Source organism: Drosophila pseudoobscura, chromosome X (genome assembly GCF_009870125.1).
Source record: "Drosophila pseudoobscura strain MV-25-SWS-2005 chromosome X, UCI_Dpse_MV25, whole genome shotgun sequence".
Taxonomy (NCBI): domain Eukaryota; kingdom Metazoa; phylum Arthropoda; class Insecta; order Diptera; family Drosophilidae; genus Drosophila; species Drosophila pseudoobscura.
Genome location: NC_046683.1, coordinates 52,774,089 through 52,790,406, shown reverse-complemented (window position 1 = coordinate 52,790,406; position 16,318 = coordinate 52,774,089). Strand labels below are relative to the sequence as shown.

Below are 16,318 nucleotides of genomic sequence, written 5' to 3'. Positions count from 1 at the left end.
GCCAGAAGTGTCATGGAGTGGCAAGGTTATGCGTTGTGCATAAGCAATTAGCTTTGCGGTTTCCACTACTCGGATGATGCCCCGCTTTGGGGTCACACACAGACACCCGTACACCCGTACGAGTAGCACTCCAGGCAGTGTGTAGAAATGGAAATTGATTTGGCGGAACTCTCAGTTCTTCGATCATTACACAAAAGAGAGAACATGAACATCCATTACTGATCCGATCCGATCGGATCGGATCTGAGCTGAGCTGAGCTGGAACTTATTTCAACACAAAATTGCTTCACAGACGGTCTAGTTTTTGTGGCTGTACCACGTTGGATTATCACCTTTGAAGGTGACTCTAAATAGGTGCGATTAAAGCTTCCGATAATTCCCATATGGTCTAGTTACTTGGATACCAAATCAGAGCCAATCAGTACAGATCTGGCTGGCAATTAGCCAAGCCCCCGTTTCCAAGGGCTCGACCCAGCACCAGATGATAGATCGACGGCCCATAAATGTACTTGAAAAGTACGTTCGAGGCGAGGCGAGGCGAGGCGGTGCGTTCAGCGATTGCAGCAATTTTCACACTCCGAAGGCCGCGCACAATTGCCTGATGGCTGGAACGAGCACATATGCAAATGGGAGTGCATCTAAGAGACAAAAGAGAGAAAAGATACAAAACGGAAAGCCAATCCATGGATCGATCTGTGGGGATCTACGTGCTGTGCTCGCTCGATCGCTCGTTGGCTCGTTGGCTCGAACGTTTCAATCCGCGGCTGTGGCTGTCATTTAAACCGAAGCGAAACCTGAGCGATTGCAGAGCCCGCGATGTTCTCACGGCGAGTTACACAAAACGCCGCACATCACGTTTCCAGCATTAATGGGAATGTCTGTCCGTCCGTCCGTCCGTCCGTCTGTCCGTCCGTCCGTCTGTCCGTCTGTCTGTCTGGCTATTGCTCCACTCCAATCCAATCTCCAGTGTACTCCACCACTCCACCTCCTCCTCTCTATACGCCGCGGTGTACTCCACCTCCTCCCCTCCATACGCCATGGTGTACACCTCTTTCTCTCTCTCTCTCTCTCTCCCGCTAAGCCACAGTGTACTCCTCTCTCTCTCTACGGCACACTGTACTCCAATCCATTCCCTCGACTCCATTCACGACGGCGCTCGCTCAGCTCTCAGGCCCCGCCATAAACTTGTGTAGAGCCCAAAACGTGAGAGAAATAAGAAAGGAAAAAAAAAAAATAAATAAAATACAAGTAAAAAAGAGACTCTGCAGAAATTACCGAAAAGAGAAGAGAAACAATAAAAATAAATGCTCGTAGACCCAATTAAATCGTGTTACAAACCCCAAAAGTGGCGACTATGCTACGGGTATACCCTGTAGATATGTGTAAGTCGCGCTAATTAAGCAAATTAGTAAAAAACAACAAAAACAAAATGGAAATGGAAATGGAAAAAAAAAAAGAGAAACAATATGCGCTGCGGTCAGCGGCGTCTCGTCTCGTCTCGTCTGCCTTTCTACCCCACTTTTGTGGGGCGCCTCTGCCCCCCCCTGCCTCTCTGGGGCGCATTGTCAACATTTTGACCCATAAAATTTCCCACCAAAATTATAGTAATTTTCGCTAACTCAATTTGATGAACGAAAACGAAAAACAACACGAGGGAAAACCAGGAGATACATAGATACTCGTAAAATTATAGGAAAAGTGGACCCAGAGGCGGACGCTGTGCGGCTTCGTTTCTGTGTTTCTGTGGGAGTCGAGCGATTGCCGATTGCAAAAGTAGCCGAAAATTGTTTTGTTGCAAAGAGGGGAAAATGGAGGAAAAACCAAGGCAATTTTCACTATCCAGTTACCGGGGGCTTCTTTTTGGGCTGGTTGAAGATGCCGCCGCATCGGGCACAACCGCATAATTACGATGGGGAGGTGGGGGTAGAGGCATAGAGGGGAAGTGGGGAGGAAGGGAGGAATACATTATGTTTTACGGCTGATCGGCCCATCAAATGCTTCCCCCATAAAACATATGAATATCTGTTGCTCTCTCGCTCTTTCACAAGGAAATCAATAATGCCACAATGTTGTGGGTGAAGCAGCCAAAGCAAAGTCTCCGCCACATCTCGAGTGCCCGTCTCCATCTCTGTTACAAATCCCCTGAAAGAAATGTGCGGGGGCATGGACAAAAAAAGCACACAAAACATTGCAACATGGATACATCTTTATGCACCCCCCCCGGGCCGCCCCCCCCGACCGGCCACAGGCCAAGTGACAGCCAGCAATTATTTAAGAAGCCTGCCAACATGTGCGATTGGATCTTCTGCTGCATACGCGCGTGCAATTAGCGGCACGGTGGCACGGTGGCACGGTGGCAAGGAGGCAAGGAGGCAGAGAGCGGGACACGCTGTGGGCCTGACGGAAAACATTTTGCGAATTTAGAATAAAATATGAGGTTTATTTTAAGATACGTTTTGTGCTGCCAGCGAAAGAAGAAAGCAGAAAGCAGCAGAGCAGCAGAGCAGCGGAGCAGCAGAGGCCCCATGGATGGCCTATTGCCGACAGCTGAATAATAAATTTAGCACACAGGTCTTCGATTTTTCTCGTTCGCCTGTGCTTTCCCCACCAAAACAGCTGACATTGACACTTTTCGTGGGGCAGAAAAATCGTTTAAGGTTATTTATAATAAACGGGAACGCACGGGGGCAAAAATGGTTGCAACAAGAAGAAAAAATGCCACAGTCACGAGTGCGATTTACATTTGAATGGCAATCCATAATATACACCGATATGCAGGGGTGGGGGGCGGTGGGGGGGTGCTCCACACCAACTACGGCCCGTAGAGCCAGCTCTATTCCACTCGATTTCCGTGTCGCTATCGCCGCACTTAACCTTCAACTCGCATTGAAGCCCGTCGCCATTCGATGGGGTTGTCTTTTGTCTCCATCTCCATCTTCGTCTTCGTCTGCGTCTCCGTCACACCCTCTCCTCCGCCAGGGGGTACACGGGTGAGAGGAACAATTAAATCACAAAAATTTATTAAGTGATTCTAGCAACGCGTCGCCGAGTGTTTGTTTGCGGGAATTGGCATTGCTCGCGTTTTGAATGGAGTGCCTTAATTGTTGCCGAATTTTGTAAGGGACGGGGGCGGAGAGGGGGCGGAGAGGGGTGGGGGTAAGCACCGTTAAAGGTCAAACGAGCATTTGGCAAAAGCTACACAAGAGAGAGAGAGGGAGGGAGAGAGAGGAGAGCGCCAAGTCCAAAAAGAAACCGAAACCGAAAACGGGCAAAGTCACTCCTCCCCTCCCCCAATCCCCCCTCCCATCAGAGCCATAGAAAAGCTGTAGAATTATGAGCATCAAAGAAATAAAAGAGAGAGAGAGAGAGAGAGACAAGGTATAAAACGAGTTTCACAACATCAACTGTCGAGAGCAGGAAACCTTGCTGCCTCCGTCTCTGTCTCTGCCTCCGTCTCCGCCTCTTCTGCCTCCGCCGGGTTGACGCTGACGCTGATGGTGACGTGAGCCGTGGAGAGCATACAGAGCAAGATGCAAGATGCAAGATGCAAGATGCACATGCAACGCGCGAGGTGACATGCTACACATTGATAAGTGCCTCTACATACACGAGCGTGTGTGTGTGTATCTGTATGCGGCATAACGGTTCACGGCAAACGGGGCGCATCAATCGAAGGCGGAGATGTTTTTCGGTTCGCCGTTTGGTCACTCGCTCGCTCGCCGAGCCACACAACAGTTCAAAAGATAACCCACTTTTCAGATAACTGTGAATATCCTTGTGGGGCATAGCTTCAGAGCTGCAGAGCTGTGGCACGAAACGGTTTCTGTTGTGCCATCGATTAGTCTGAACATCGGTATAATCTGTGTATTGCCAGGGAAAACGAAGCGAAAGTACTGGGGAAAACACCTCAATCTAGGGGATAGCTTATTTAGGGAATATTCAATGTAAAAGCCTCCAAAGGACACCCTCTTTGACCACCCCTAATGGTCCCATTGGCAGTGCTTCCTGCTTCCCAGAAATCATCTTCTCGGGGGGGAAAACCCCCACCCTAACCCCCACCCTTAGAGCTGTAATGGCATGAGAACTATTTCATAATATGGGGCTAAACCCCAATCAATAAGCGAGCAAACAAAATTGACTTTCGATTGAATATTCCATGAAACTGGATATTTCCCTTAGATTTGATTCTAGCGCTTCATGGAAATTCCCAGCCGAAACAAACTAATTTGCAAAAAAAAGAACAAAAACAAAAAAAACTTTTAGCATGACCAAAACACACACAAAAATCGATAAATGCCCTAACGCGAAGTGTGGTTTGGGCTGTGGGGGAATGCGGTAGGTGTGAGAAATGGGCATGCGGGCGGCTCTGGGGTCGAACGGACCGAACGGAATGGAACGGAAAGGAGAGGAAAGGCAAGGAGAGGAACGGAACGTAACCACTCGTCAAGTGTGTGCCCTGAGCCTGTGAACACGTAGGCGTTAACGGGGTTGACAACTGCAGCAAAGAAGAACAAGAAAAAAAGGGGCAAAGTGGCAAAGGCAGGGGCAGGAACACCTGACAGGGGCAGGGACAGGGGCATGGGCAGGGGGAGTTGGGGTATGGCCCAGACAGGAAGCCTCTCAGGAAGGAAGTTCCTGCCGCTGCGGCAAAGGAAGTGGTTAAAACAATATGGACAAAAAAAACCGTGGTGGTGGTGGTTAGGTTCGGCTCGGATCGGATGGTGCGATGGTGGCAGTGGCAGCAGCAACAGCACTCGTGAATGTACCGTAACAGTTGTTGTTGTTGTTTGCTGCTGCCGCTGCTGCTGCTGCCGTTGTTGGTGTGCCAATTCTAGGCGCTGCATTGGCAACAGTCGCGCTTCGCCGGTTTTGCAACTGAACTCGGGGGCTGCCGTCTGCCACCGCTGCCACCGCTGCCACCACTGCCACCGCTGCTGCATTGCGCGTAATCAGTGAAGCAACAAACCGTGGCAGCAACTACAACTACAACCAGCAATAGTTGCAGAAGAGCTCTGGCTAAAACGCTTTGTGTTTGGCGAGGAAAAACTTGTATGCCGTTTGGCAGTGGAATGACACAGTTTCATACGAGAGGAGAGCCACGAGAGGCACCAGCACACACACACACTCTGATGCAGGCTTGAGAGGAGCCACAAACACACACACACACACAAAAAATAGAGTCTTTGCTTACTTTGTGCCTTTTCAGGATTCGCGCAATTGAATTGCATTTGCAATTGCGTTTGATTGTATTTGCACTTTTGCTTAGCATTTCACACTGAGAGGATCGATGTCGATGCTGCTGCTGCGCCACGAATATCGAGCGGCGGCGCCTCCAATAACAATGTAAAACCAAAAAAAAAAAAAAACCGAGACGACGACCTACGACCGCTGCTGCTCTCACTGACCGAATCGAACCGAACCGACCACGGCAAAGGAAATTTTTACAATGAGAGCCAGCCCCAAACGAGACCCGTTGAGGCGTTAGGCCGACGTTTGTCTTTCACTGCTCTGCTGCTGCTGCTGCTGCTGCTGCTGCTGCTGCTGGCTCACACATACACACACCACCGCAGACAGAAGCTGGCTGGCAACGAAAGCAGAGCACACAGCAGAGATGACGATGATGGTGCGGCGATGGCAAGAGAGAGAGAGAGCGAGAGCGAGCACAACTGAGTGCCGCTTGTGTGTGTTTTGCATACAAATATACATATATACACGTTTCTGTGCGAGTGTGCTTTGACGACCACTTGTTTGACAGGTCTCTCTCTCTCTCTCTCTCTCTCGCCCGCTGTCTGTCCGCCTCTGGCGCTCTTTCGCCCTGCTGTGTGCTCTCTCTCGGCATCAGCTGTGTGTGTGATGCTCAGCAGCTGACGGCCTGTGCAGCGTTGCCAGACGACACGAAACGGACCTCACTGCGCAAATAGCAGTAGAATCTACTGCGTTTTTGCCCAACATGAGAATGGGGGGTAAAAAGGGACTCGGGAGGGACTGAAATACGCAATAAATATACAGGACAGGATTACCTTTCGTTTGTGCTTAACTTGGTTTCCGTAAAAGATATGAATTTACTCACCTGAAAGAGAGGAGAAACGATAGATAATTAGAAAATCAGTTACAATTAATTAACCCCAAAGGGTGAGACCTTTCATCCTTATCAATATGGTTGGGAAGGTAACCCCAAAGCCCGCATGATATTCCATCCCATCCCCTGTCTCCCTGAGGTACAATTATCACGCTCTTTGGGCTCTCCACTCCATTCATGAGGAGGAAACAGAGTAAGAAATCAAAAAAAAAAAAAAAAAAACAGAATAGAATGAAGAATAACACAGGAACTGCATTTCACGGAATCGAGGAATCATTTGCTGGCGAAGTAAACGCATCGTCATTCACAGCAAATAAGGTTCAAAAACAGGAACACGGCCACAGAGCAGCTGTCGGCCAAAGAGAGAGAGGGACAGGGAGAGAGACAGGGAGAGGGAGAGGGATAGAGAAGAAGGAGCGTAAGGTGAGAAGCAGATAAAGTCGGGAACGAATCACCCGCCCGGGTAGCCATCCCAGCCAGCCAGCAAGCCAGCACCTGTGACCTCCCGCGACGCAGTGCGGCAAGTTCAGTTGCACCACTGGCAGAGTCGTTTACAAGGCACACACACACACACACACAGAGACACAGAGCGGCTAATGGAACGCGCTCCATGAGCCACGCCGTGTCTTGTGGAGCCTGCGTCTGGCAGTGCGGCAACTGCAACTGCAACTACGCGACGCTCGGCTGCTTTCTAGCGGTTCTCTGTCTATGCCACTTGCCATTACTTGAATTGCTTTGAGCCCATTACTTGTGGCAGCAACGACTATTGAAGCTGCGTTGCACACGCTCTCTAGTTCTCTCCATCCTCTATCTATCCTCTAGCCTCTCCGAAAGAGAGGAACTTCTGCGGTTTGCTGAAGCAGTTCAAAGGACATCAATCTTTGGATCTGTCCCCCCTTGAGGCTTCGAGAAAAAACCATATTTCACAGCATCGAACTATCGTGGGGCAAGAAATAATCTTTAAACATCGTAAGGATCCCTCATGGGGCCTTAGGGATATTCTGCACAATTTGTATAGCTTTTGGAAAGTGGTCCTGGTCTCTTCATAAATTGATAATAATATTTTGAAAGCAATCAAAATTATTTGCAAATCGATTCCCTTTGGAGTTTATCCTTGTTCTACAAAAGTTTGCATTCCTTGCATTCGGAATCATCTAGAAGCTGTCAGGGTTGACCCTATTTAATCGAAAACTTGTATTGATTATTCTCGAAAGTGTTTGTTTGATTTGGCTCGTGACCTTTAGTTATCCTTCTAGAGGGGCCACAGTGGCCTTAAAGATCTGAGGACAATAAAATCTGGTCCACGAAATGGTCTAATCAAAATATTGCAAGTAATATTGTAGTTTGTACGAAATAAAATGTAAGGAGTACGAAAAAGGGAGTCTGGTGTACGAAATAAGATACGATTAGCCCTCGCTTAGATTGCTCTTACTGTGAATGCAGTGAGCTCTGAAGAAACTGAACTTGTATAAGGTTTAACGATATCGTGGAATCGTGCTTTGAATATTCTGATCCGACCATCGAAAGACGACTCAAAAACGAAACCCGCTTCACACGAGGTTTTTCAGGAACGTAACCCCCGTGCTAAGCGAGGGCTAGGAGGGTACTTTGGATTGGTGCCCCCCATAAGAATAATAATACAGTTTACACAGCTTATTCTCGATTTCCTTATAGCGGATTGATGTATGCAGGTGTTTTGGAAAAGTAAGCACATGTGCACCAACACAAAGCAAGTTGTATTTGTTATTGTTGTTTATCGATCTCTGTTATCTTTGATTTACGATTAATTATCGTTCTACCTGGGTCCCCCTTCTCCCTTAGCCCCCACTCCAGCACTCCATATTTTCTCACCTTCTGCCCTCCCACCGCTCGCTGCACAACTTAATTACAAAGTGAAAGAGCTGCTAACGAGAGACACCGAGAGAGGGAGAGGAAGGGAGAGAGAGAGAGATCTGTTCCTGGTGGCAGACCAAAAACAACAATCAAACGGAATAAACGGAAGAAGTATGCAAAGAAAATACTATCCCGATATTGCTCTCTTGCCTTCACTCTCTATCTCGATTGCTTCCTTTCTCTTTCTAAATGGTTTTTATTGCCGTAGCTGATGTTTATGTTGATGGTATACCCTAGCAAAGAGTATGATTGGACGCACAATATGAAGAACTTTTGAAGCTTTGCCCTATCTTCCACATGTGGAACGTATGAGAGTGTGTGGCACCAGTGCAAACCCACTGCAAAGCATGTGAAATATTCAAGTTAAATATTCGTTATCTTCTGCCCAGGAAACAATCGATCGGCAAGGGAGGGTATCAAAAGCATCGGCCCCTGAAGTTAACCTTTCTTTCGTGTTTTTATTGCCGTTTCTGATGCTGTCGCTGTCGCTCCGGCTCCGGCTGCGGCTGTGGCTGCTGTTTTTGTTTTTTTATTCTGCTCTTTTTATTCGTTTTTCTAGTTTTATTTGCGGGCAGTAGGAAAGGAAAGACGGCGGGAGTTCCGTTTAGTCGGTCACGCCACCCCATCCACACACACACAAACAAAACAGCAAGACGTATCAAGATGTTGTTGTTGCTGCTGCTCTGCTGCTGCTGCTCTGCTCTGCTCTGCTCTGCTGCCATTACTACAGTTAGTGTGTGCTTGCTGCTCTGCTGCTCTGCTGCGCTGCTTCTCTGCTGTGGGTCATGCGCATTGCAGATGACGTCAGAGGTAGCCGTCGAATTTAGGAAGTGCGCAAAAAACAGAAACAACACAATGTAGCGCCACATAAATGCACACAAGCACTCACATATGTATGCGTGTATGCATATGCGTCTCAGATATGTCGCTGTGTGATTTATGTGTCGCCAAGCAGCGAAAGGAGGCGTGTCAAAACGAAGGCAAGGGGCACATATCCCCACACAGCCCCATGCACATGTGCACATGTATAGGTATGTATGTGAGTGTGACCCCCAACCCAACCACCGATTATTTATGTATGTTTATCTTTCGACCACATGGAAACCCTACAAAACGCTAAGAAAATGATGGAAAAACTGCGCAGCAAAAACAAAATTTAATAATTTACAAGAAGTGCCCGCGGCAGGAGGGGCGGGGGGGGGGGCAGAATAGAGAAACCGCCGCAATGGCGAAAACAAAAACAATGATAGGCAGAGAAAATCAGCTGTTTTTCTGAACTGCGACCAAACACACACACACAGAGAGGGAGAGTAAGCAATCGAGAGAGACAGCGAGAGAGCGAGAGGGAGAGTAAAGAGTAAAGAGAGCCCTAACACACATGTTTGACTTTGCAAATTACTTTGTCCCTGTCCCTGTCCCTGTCCCTCTTTGAAGCACTCTTCGGATTCGGAACGAAGACAAAAACCAATAGGCTAAGCAGGCTGAAGGTCGACCAGAGGATACCCATTGGTATATCTTTGAGATGGAGTTAAGAAAGGGGCAACACTGAAAGGATTCCACATTTAAAACTCCCATATTTCGTGCATTAATAGTGAATCGATTGATAATTAGACTTCTGGCTGTTTTCCGATCTGTTGTATAGCAAATATTCGACTGTTGATCTAAGTTCCTATGGCATTGAAGCTTTATTGGTGTACGATTCTGAGAGATCTCTTGGAATATACCTATACCAATTCTTGTTAGCTTTCTGGATCCAGAGGCATATTCCCGCCGCCCTATTCTTTTAGTTGGGGAAGCACGTAGCTCATCAGACTTTTTCCGTTCCCATTCCTTTGCCCGCGAACAGAAATATTCAATAAATATCCTTATCGCTATGCCTCTTCGTCTGATCTTACCGACAGAAACAGGTGACCGTCTCCTCGACGTCCATTGGCAGCGACAGCTGTGTGGCAGGGCCAGCGCCACCGCCGCCTCCAGCTGCGGCTCCGCCGCCCGGTGGGGCATTGGAATTCGACTTGCCGCCGTTGCCGTTGGCGCTCTGTCGCGGCACGGCGCGTCCGGGCACATGTCGCGACGATGAGTGCAGGAATGTGGCGGCAAATGTGGAGGACAGCGAGGTGTGCGACGCGGACGCTCGCGGAGTGGAGGCCGTGGGAGTCTGCGGTCCCGTGGAGGAGCCATCGCCAGCATCCGCCAGCGGCACTGAGGAGTAGCGCACGAGAATGGCCCGACTGACGCGGTTGCCGCCCGTCAGGTTCGAGATGGCCCAGTTCATGACCGAGGGAACTGGGAGCTGGGAGCTGGGAACTGGGAGCTAGGAACTAGCCGCGCTCAGGGCTCGACTGCAACTGAGTGCACGGCCGGGGCATGTGGCACCCAGCTCGAGGGCACGCCAGAGCGGGAAGCCTTTGCACAACCTAAATATACACAATCCCCGGCCCGGGGATGGACTTTTGCTCTGCAAAATTGATTTGGTCTAGTGATTTGCGCCTCCTCCCGGCGGGTTCTGGCCAGCGACTCGACTTGGACTCGGGGGCAGCAGGGCCCCCCAGCAGCAGGCCCGGGCCCTGTCCGGGTCTGCCAATCAATGAAGCACAACAAAAAATGGCCAACTGTCACTTTGTTTCTTTTGCTGCCTCTTCCGCCGGGCCTCATACCACTCGCATTATTGTATTTATGCCCCTTCTGCCTCTTCCGCACTGCACTTGCACCCGTTGCCGCCTCTAATTCAATTAGAGTTCTGCTAAGTGCGCCTCAAGGCTGTCCGCCGCTGCACATGCCATCAGGCAGGCAGACAGGCAGGCAAAGCGGCGAGGGTAGCTAATGGTGTACCTGGGATCGTCTTCTCTTTTGATATCCCTGCAGAACCATTTCTTAATGGTGCCTGCATCGCCACAAACAGCTATATATCGACACATCTGGAGCATCTCCAGTATATATTATGGATATCTTTATTCTATAAACTAATTTCTGTGCAGCCCAGATCCTTTGGGAAAACAGCTTCAATATACTATGTTCCAGAATATTCGAATTGAGGAAATTCATTCCAAACATGGTCCATAGGGAATGAAGATATGTACATACATATCTTTCCCCAGTAAAATCAAGAGCTCTCCTCGCTGTGGCTAAGGCAACAGAAATCGATGTATTTTCTCTCTGTTTCTTTGTCTATCTCGCTCTCTCTTGGCCACATTTTTAATTGTTTTTCCTGGGCTCTAATGAAAAACCCTGCTGCTCCATTGGAGGGCGATGACGTCCACTCAAACCCGTTCCGGATATATGTATCTCCTCCACATCCATCCTGCAGCGTGTAGATATTTCTCCCATCTTTGCGGATGTGTGCTTTTCCCCTCTTTTTCCTTTACTTTTTTTTTGTTTTTTTTTTTGGTTATGGGGTGTGACATGTGACACAATTTGTTTGTTCTTTGTTGCTCTCTCACATCGTTTACATTATTTCCCCCCTGCCGTTTCCTTTGCCAATTTGTGTGACAGCATCCACAAAAGGTTTACCCCCATGTGTGTGGGTGTGTAGGTGTGTGTGTACTCGTGTATATAGATGTAACTAACGACATCGCCATCGGGATAGCCCACGTTATAAAGTTGTCAGCGAGTTGTGTGAACTTAATTTGTCCGGCGGAATGGCTTCCAATCAACTCGATTTCCGCCATATTCCGACACCGACGGCTCACTTTGTGTGCCTAATCACTAAACTGTGCCTAATTGGATGTTTTAGCACTCATTCCTGGCTTACAAAATGTTCAAATCGCGCCTGAATGTAGTGTATCCGTGTTATTCCATATCAATCCACATCTTATCTGACACAATCTGATGGAAAACTACTTAAAATCTGCATTGCATGCCATTTAATTAAACATTTTGCAGGGCAGACATCTCCTTTGTGCTGCGGACTGGATTCGCCGTCCAACCCAAAAGCAGCTCTTGAGTTTCCATTGAACAATCGTCGGTACCTATCGTACCCGATTTACCCAAAGCAGGCTGATTTCCACCAAAAGTGGGCTGGGACTCTGAAGAGCTAATTCCCTCTTTATATCCAGGCAGGTAGGAACATCTTATGGTTCCCATGGCAACCCTTTCGTAGAGTAGTCTCCTTTTTTTTGTTTGGAATTGTGTTCTTTCATCCATTCCTGTTCCTCCGCGTGTTGTAGATCTTTGAATGAGAATAAAATTACCGCAAGGCATAGAAATGCCCCCAAATGACTTTGGATAGATCTGATTTGCAATCATTTGTCATATATGGGAGTTAGGAGGCTCTTCCAGGGGGAATATTTCAACAAACCCTACCACAGGTACCTGATTTTATATCCACCGATTTCCCATGTATATGTTTATGGGACTCACGCCTACGTGAACCGTTTCCGAGTATGGCAATGAAATTAGCTAGTTCATTAAACCTGGCCCTTATCATCTATAGCCTCCGCCTGCAACGTCCTCCTTTCCTCTGCTCTCCTCTCCTCATCGATTTCGTTTTCGTTTTGTCTGCGTAGAAGCATAAACAACAAGTAAGAAGACCAAACTAGAGTGGGTCGACTACCAAATACCCTCTAGATATTAATTTTTCAAATGTCCTTTCAGATGATACGCCTATAGAATTCTGTATGTGCTGCTCATAAAGATGGACAGATGCGTGGCGTTCTTCTGCCTGTTTATGAACACATGTATATACCCGAGTTTCTCCATGATTTAGAGGGTATGCTGAGCGAAGCAGAAGATGAAGACGAACCACAAATAAACGCAATCAAAGCGCAGCGATGGCCTTGCGCCTGGGACTCGGACGCGGACGCGGATGTGTGCTTGTGGTTGTGTGGATGTCTGGATGCAGACAGAGGAGCAGACTGATCACACACACATTGACAGCATGGGCACACGGTGTACATCGATTACATTACTCGGTCACACAGCCACATTTGAGAAATCGATAATGCTGTCCCATTGATTTTTTGGAACAAACACCAGCACCAGTGCAGCTCCTACAGGAGTAGGAGAGCCGTCTTGCAGGGGCAGCCAACGGAAGGCAGCCACAAAAGGCAGCGACGAAAAAAGAAATTTCTTGTGACGACAGAGACGCGAAACGAGGCCAATTGGCGAGGGGCCAAACTGGTGGGGCGACGCGATGCGAACAATGCAGAGGACACAAGAGACGGCCCCACTGAGTGGCAGCGACGACGTCGTCGTAACCGTACCACCTTGTGGCCGTTTTTACCGTCTGTGGATGCATCTCACCCACTGGCCGCCACTGCTGCACCGATCCGGGAGCAGATGTCAGGGAGTCAGGTGTTATCAAATGTTGCTATTACTACTAACTCACCCCATCAACCAGTCGACCGTGTCGCGCAGATATTCTGGAATTCGCTCCAGCTTGACGGCTGCTGCTGCTGCTCCCGACTTTGCCACAAATTATGTAGTTTTCCCAGCTGGACGCACGCATTCACACACACACACGCACACCGGACACACCACCGCCACCAGATATATCGCCCGATCGGACCAATGGACACTTTTTTCTTTTGTAAATCAATATACGGATTCCGTTTTGAAACTTTTTGCACATCAGAAATTTTCTCGCTTCTTCTTCGTCTTGTTTGTGCACCAGTGGACTTATCGATCAAATATACCGTCAGTCCCTCAGAAATATACCGTAAATATACCGATGAAAAAACGAGCTTAGCCCACTCAACCCCCTCAGTTTAAACAGGTGAACAGCTTGAGCTAAGCCGCTGAAAATATTACTGTATGAAATTCTTGTAAATCCACCCTTACTTACAAAAAAAAACGACCACGATATGTTTCACTGTTCCAAAATTCTTCATGTTATATACCGTTCGCGGGGTATATTTAAATACCCACTGGTCGACAATGGGTTAAACGTTCTCTCTCCATGAACAGAAGGCATATTCCTCGATTTTCATGATCCGTTTAATATTATACTATTTAGCTGACATGCTCAGCCCTGAACACATAATTTTATCCGATTGATGAATGATTTTGCTACAAGATATGCTAAATTTAAGTAGTCCCTTTTATGGGGTTGTGTCTAAAATAAGGTCAAAGCATGAAATAAAACGTAAGAGAGCACGAAGTGTTACGTATTTGAGCACTTGTTGCTTGTCAATCGGTGGTATGTGCATATTTATACCCTATTACCCCTAATTAATATCGTAATTCTGTTTTTCTGAATATATATGCTGATCCCGAGCAGACCACAAACTGCAAAATTTCGTTGAAATAGCTTTAAAACAGTAGTGACTAGTTTCTGCATTCATTGGAGTCTGAGATGGCAAACATTTTCTCAATTTTATAATAGCCCTTCCTAGGGTATGCGGAATGTTGCTCATTGAATTGCTTTGATTGTGTGTTCGGGCTGCACACCTGCTCCGCAACGGCTGAGCTGAAGCGGTGCTTCAGCCCTGGCTGTGAAATACTATAATACAAATTTCTAAAAGTAGTCGATTCTTTCAGTATTATTTTAGCGAACACAGAGCGCAATTTTCAAATTATTGGTTCATAAATCGCCATTGTCAATTTATGGATGTTTGCAATGTATTCATATATGTTTTCCAAAGATTCCCTTTGAAAAATCGCAGGCAGAACATGTAAATTGTGAACGATAACACTTTTGCAATCGATTACCTACCCTCGACGCGTGCTGTCACACTAAAGTCACAGCTGTTAAAATTACATAAAAATGGTAAAAATGACTTCATTCTCAAATAAACAAAAGTTTTACATATATAACTTGTCTTATATCAAATTGGCACGATGGATTCCCACAAATCTGATGTAAAGGCGAGCTCCATTATTCTGGCGGGACTCGGAGTGGCAGCCGTGGGCTTTGCGGGTAAGCATATGCTGCGGCGCATGCCCCAGATGACCACCGCTTTCAACGAGGCCCTGAAGAACCTACCCAAGTTCGATGCCGAGAGCATGGCTGCTTCGAAGTACTACAAGGGCGGCTTTGATCCCAAGATGAACAAGCGTGAAGCGGCCCTCATTCTGGGCGTCAATCCAAGTGCCTCCAAGCTAAAGGTAATGCACGTGCTGCATCCTTTGTTGCAATATCTCACCCCTCCGCAATTCCCTTGCAGGTTAAGGATGCACACAAGAAGATCATGCTGCTGAATCATCCGGATCGGGGTGGTTCCCCCTATCTAGCGGCGAAGATCAACGAGGCCAAGGACTTTATGGACAATGCCAAATAACTGTCGGCAGGGCTCCCGCTGCCGTCTCCGAGTGTAAATAAAATAGTTTGTGTTTAGCATGTAAAAAGCTGCCGCTTGGTTATTAATGGTTTATTTCACCCGTAATTTCTGGACGGTACGAAAGATGCATGCCACTGCAAGAAGTGCTTCCAGCCCTTGCATTTCCTGCTTGGAGCTCACTACATTCTTCGGGCCATGGACTCTTCAGGATTTTGTTTAATGAAAAATATGGTAGATGCACCCCAGCCCGGGCCCGAGATAATCGTGTTTATCAATGCACCTGCACTTGTACTGCCAGCAGATGATGAATCGGGCGTGGCAGACAAGCTCCTCCCCTAATAGGCAAGCTTAAATATAAAAGAGGATAAATGTTCGCTATATCTACGATCTTCAGACAATGCTTACATGTGCGCATCAAGGGATTGTGCAAAGAGAATACCAACTTTGCATTCAGACAGATGATGTAAATGATTGCCAAAACGTATAAAACAGAGGACTCCATTGTCGGGAGACTGATTTTCAAGTGTTTACTTAGGCAATCACAAACTCCGAATTAAGCTTGTTCCTCCTCTGACAAGGTGCGACACTTATTTGATCCATAGTCGGTATTCCGGCTATGGAACTCTTTCGAGAATATCATGCAGTACATGTCGAACTTTCAGCAGCTTGTCCTTGCCTTAGGCTTCTTCACGAGAGTCTCCGGCCCAGTTGTTTCATGAAACTTCATCGTTTCTAGTTAATTTAGTTAATTTTCTTGCGTTAGGCGCATAAGTCTTTGATACTCTTGCTCATACGAGTATGTATGTCAGCTATATGATATAGCAATCCGATCTGATCGGTTCCGTCTGGGAAAGCTTAGTTTTAGTTTTCTGAATCGAAAATGATTTCATTTTCCCATCCATGTCCTAGGATTCCCCTTAAAAACATAACTTTGCCGTAGACCAGATCACACATACACAAAAAAGAAACAGTCTGAAAAAATTCAAAAAGTTAGAAAAGTTACCGCAATGCATTGGTCGAATTCGTGTTGAGTGATGAGCAATGGAAAGGAAATAAGTTACTGATACGCATTGGTGGCAGGTTCGATATTACGCCGCCATTCTGGACTATGCCTACGACTACGAGACGG

General features: G+C 47.3%; 2 protein-coding genes and 1 long non-coding RNA gene across 6 annotated transcripts in view; 1 reads left to right on the top strand and 2 right to left on the bottom strand.

Moving 5' to 3' along the window:
• Positions 1 to 13,602, bottom strand: part of Mob2 (MOB kinase activator 2) — a 38,794-nt gene extending 25,192 nt beyond the window's left edge. Inside the window, exon 1 of one of the 3 annotated variants that reach the window (XM_015187827.2) lies at positions 13,299 to 13,602. In XM_015187827.2, coding sequence (XP_015043313.2) covers positions 13,299 to 13,303 — 5 coding nt within the window. In that variant the 5' untranslated portion in view covers positions 13,304 to 13,602. Of the gene's footprint in view, positions 1 to 5,191; positions 5,405 to 9,867; positions 10,272 to 13,298 lie in introns of those variants that run through there. The other 2 variants (XM_015187828.2, XM_033383852.1) reach the window with 2 other exon arrangements.
• A 928-nt stretch (positions 13,603 to 14,530) lies between these two features.
• Positions 14,531 to 15,257, top strand: LOC4813271 (mitochondrial import inner membrane translocase subunit TIM14). 2 transcript variants are annotated; one of them, XM_015187825.2, is made up of 3 exons: positions 14,531 to 14,678; positions 14,777 to 15,016; positions 15,076 to 15,256. In XM_015187825.2, exons 1-3 carry the CDS (start codon positions 14,676 to 14,678, stop codon positions 15,187 to 15,189), a joined length of 357 nt encoding a protein of 118 aa, XP_015043311.1. In that variant the 5' UTR covers positions 14,531 to 14,675; the 3' UTR covers positions 15,190 to 15,256. The 2 variants fall into 2 exon arrangements, with proteins under 2 accessions (XP_015043311.1, XP_001353912.2); XM_001353876.4 differs by lacking the exon at positions 14,531 to 14,678 and having other exon boundaries at positions 14,708 to 15,016; positions 15,076 to 15,257.
• On the bottom strand, positions 15,242 to 15,740 carry LOC117184838 (uncharacterized). The gene is made up of 2 exons (XR_004470300.1): positions 15,595 to 15,740; positions 15,242 to 15,536 (listed from the first exon to the last, which is right to left on the bottom strand). It is a non-coding gene; the product is annotated as an uncharacterized lncRNA (long non-coding RNA).
• Between the last annotated feature and the right edge of the window lie 578 nt (positions 15,741 to 16,318).